Raw genomic sequence first — 2,265 nt, 5'->3', positions numbered from 1 at the left:
GGGGAGGCCCTGGCTCCGAGGGGGAGGGGGAGGAGCCTCGCGCTCCAGTGGGGAAACCAAAGCCCCAGTGGCTAAGGACACAGTGTGGAGTGTGTGGGGACCTACGGGGGGAGGAGGGCAGATGTGAGGTGGGGAACGGCCGGGTGCGGCCGGGGACACTTACGGTTGAGGCCCACATCGTGGTAGGTGAGGATGGCCGGGCGGTTCCCCTTGGGGGAGCCCCGGATCACCACGTGCAGAAGGCCGTAGGGCGTCTCAATGTCATGCTCCTGGGGAGAGAGACGGGAAGATGCTCTGGGCGGTCCCTGCTCCTGGCTCCTCTGGGGGAAGGGCTGGGGGGCAGCCGAGAGCTGCTGGGCCTGGGGAGCGGCCTCCAGGCCCCATAGGGCGGGACATCCCATTCTCACCACGGAGGCAGAGAGGACGCAGCGGGCGGAGCACCCTTCCCAGGGCAGGGGAGTCCGGCACAGGGACAATGGATGGGAAGGTCCTGGTCCCCTTCACAAACCAGCCAGTGGGGGAGCTGCCTCAGCCCAGGCCCTGCTGCACGAAGCCTCCGGACACAGCTCTGCCCCTCCAGCCCCGCACCGGGCCCACCCTCACCTGGTCCTCTCCCACTAGGAACCTTGAAGGGCTGCTGCTCAGTTCCCCTCAGTCCTCAGTAACTACCCCAAGTGACCAGGCCCCGCCTCCAACACCCACACCTGCAGGGTCTTGCTCCGGCCTTTCCTTCCACCGTGAAGCCCCTCCCTGCGAACCCAAGGCCTTCCTTCAGGAAGGGCCCAGTTAGACACCCCCGCTCTCCCCCCCACCCTTCTCCTCCAACCCCTGCCTTCAGCTGTGGCTGCTCTGGGCTGCTCCCATGTTCACGCCCTTGGCTTTGCTCATTTGTCTTGCAGGAGCAGGAGCTGGGCGCTGTGCTGGAGACCTGCTCTGCCCTTTACTGTGTGACTCTGGGCCAGGCTCACCCCTTCTCTGTGCCCCGGCCCAGCCCTCTGGGAGGGACTCCGAGAACTAAAGAAGCTGCGGTTTGCAGGGTGGTTCGCACTTGGAGAGCGCCCAGAAAGGGGGCTGCTGGGCTGGGCTGTCCGGAGCCTGGGAGGAGCCCAAGCCGGTCAGTCTTGGCCCTTCCATGGGAAGAGTCCCAGGGGCAGCCAGAGCTGGACACACGGCCCTGCCCGGCCACGGGAACCCTGGAGCTTCCCACTGAGCTGGAGGTGGGGTTAGGGCCGGGACAGGAAGGAAACAGCACATGACTGAGCACCTACTGTGTGCCAGGGGTTTGCACATAGTGGGCACTTAGGTTCAAAGAGGACCCAAGCTCCTTCCCCCGACAGGAAAGGGACAGACTTGGGAGGTAGGAGACAGTTTCTTGGGGACTGGCCTTTAGGGTCTGAGCTCAGCAGGGAGTGACAAGGTGGTACCAGCCTCGCAGCCAAAGGCCACACCCTGGGAGCCACCCTTCTGCTGTGAGGTCCTGTCAGAGACATCCTGTTGCCCTCTGGGTGGGCCCAGGCCTGTCCTCCCTCAGGGCCACCACCAAGCCATACTTCCTGCTCACTGACCACTGACTGGACACTTTGCACGCTCACAGGGACCTCAGCCACAGAGGAGCACACGAAGGCTGCAAAGGAGAAATGCTGTGCCCAAGGTCAAGGCCCGAGAGGGAGGGCAGGCCTTGCCAGGTGCAGACCTGGGGGGTAAGCCGGGGGCTGCCTTTTCTGAGATCAAGTGTGACAGAGAGACTCCGCCATACTGTACCCCCAATTCCCCACCCTCAGCTCTAGAGGGTGGGGTGGGGGGGAGGAGGGGTGCACAGTGCCATGGAAGGTGGACTTGGGGGGCTGGAGGGGTGGAGGGCAGGAGGGGTGCCCCCCATGCAGGGCAGCGTTGGGGGCAGGAGGGGTGCCCATTGAACAAGAGCTGCAATGCGCTTGCGGCATCAAGGGCAGTTCCTGAGTGCGATGGGTCACTGTCGCCCTTCCAGGCACAAGTGGGGGCACGGGGCGGCAGTTTTCACATCCAGACAGTCCGTGGGTGCAAGTGAGGGGGTGCCTGTCCCCTCCCAGCCCTGGTGTGGCCTCCCCATCACTAGCCCGGGGCGGCTGCAGAGCCTGCCCCACTGAGGCCCAGCTCGTGGGGGGTGGAGGGCGGGAGGGGAGCTCCCGCGCAGCCCGGTACCCTTGGCTGCACCCTCCCGCCCACCCAGGAGCTCAGACCCAGCCCAGCTCCCAGTCTGGCGGGGAGGGAGGGGGGCTGCACACA

General features: G+C 65.5%; 1 protein-coding gene across 1 annotated transcript in view; it reads right to left on the bottom strand.

The window, feature by feature from the left end:
- NDRG4 (NDRG family member 4) overlaps positions 1-2,265 on the bottom strand; it is a 63,342-nt gene that overhangs the window by 31,538 nt on the left and 29,539 nt on the right. Inside the window, exon 5 of the mRNA XM_015558819.1 lies at positions 160-269. Coding sequence (XP_015414305.1) covers positions 160-269 — 110 coding nt within the window. The remainder of the gene's footprint in view (positions 1-159; positions 270-2,265) is intronic.

The sequence above is a fragment of the Myotis davidii genome, unplaced genomic scaffold, assembly GCF_000327345.1.
Source record: "Myotis davidii unplaced genomic scaffold, ASM32734v1 scaffold590, whole genome shotgun sequence".
Classification (NCBI taxonomy): domain Eukaryota; kingdom Metazoa; phylum Chordata; class Mammalia; order Chiroptera; family Vespertilionidae; genus Myotis; species Myotis davidii.
This window is presented reverse-complemented; position numbering and strand designations above follow the sequence as displayed.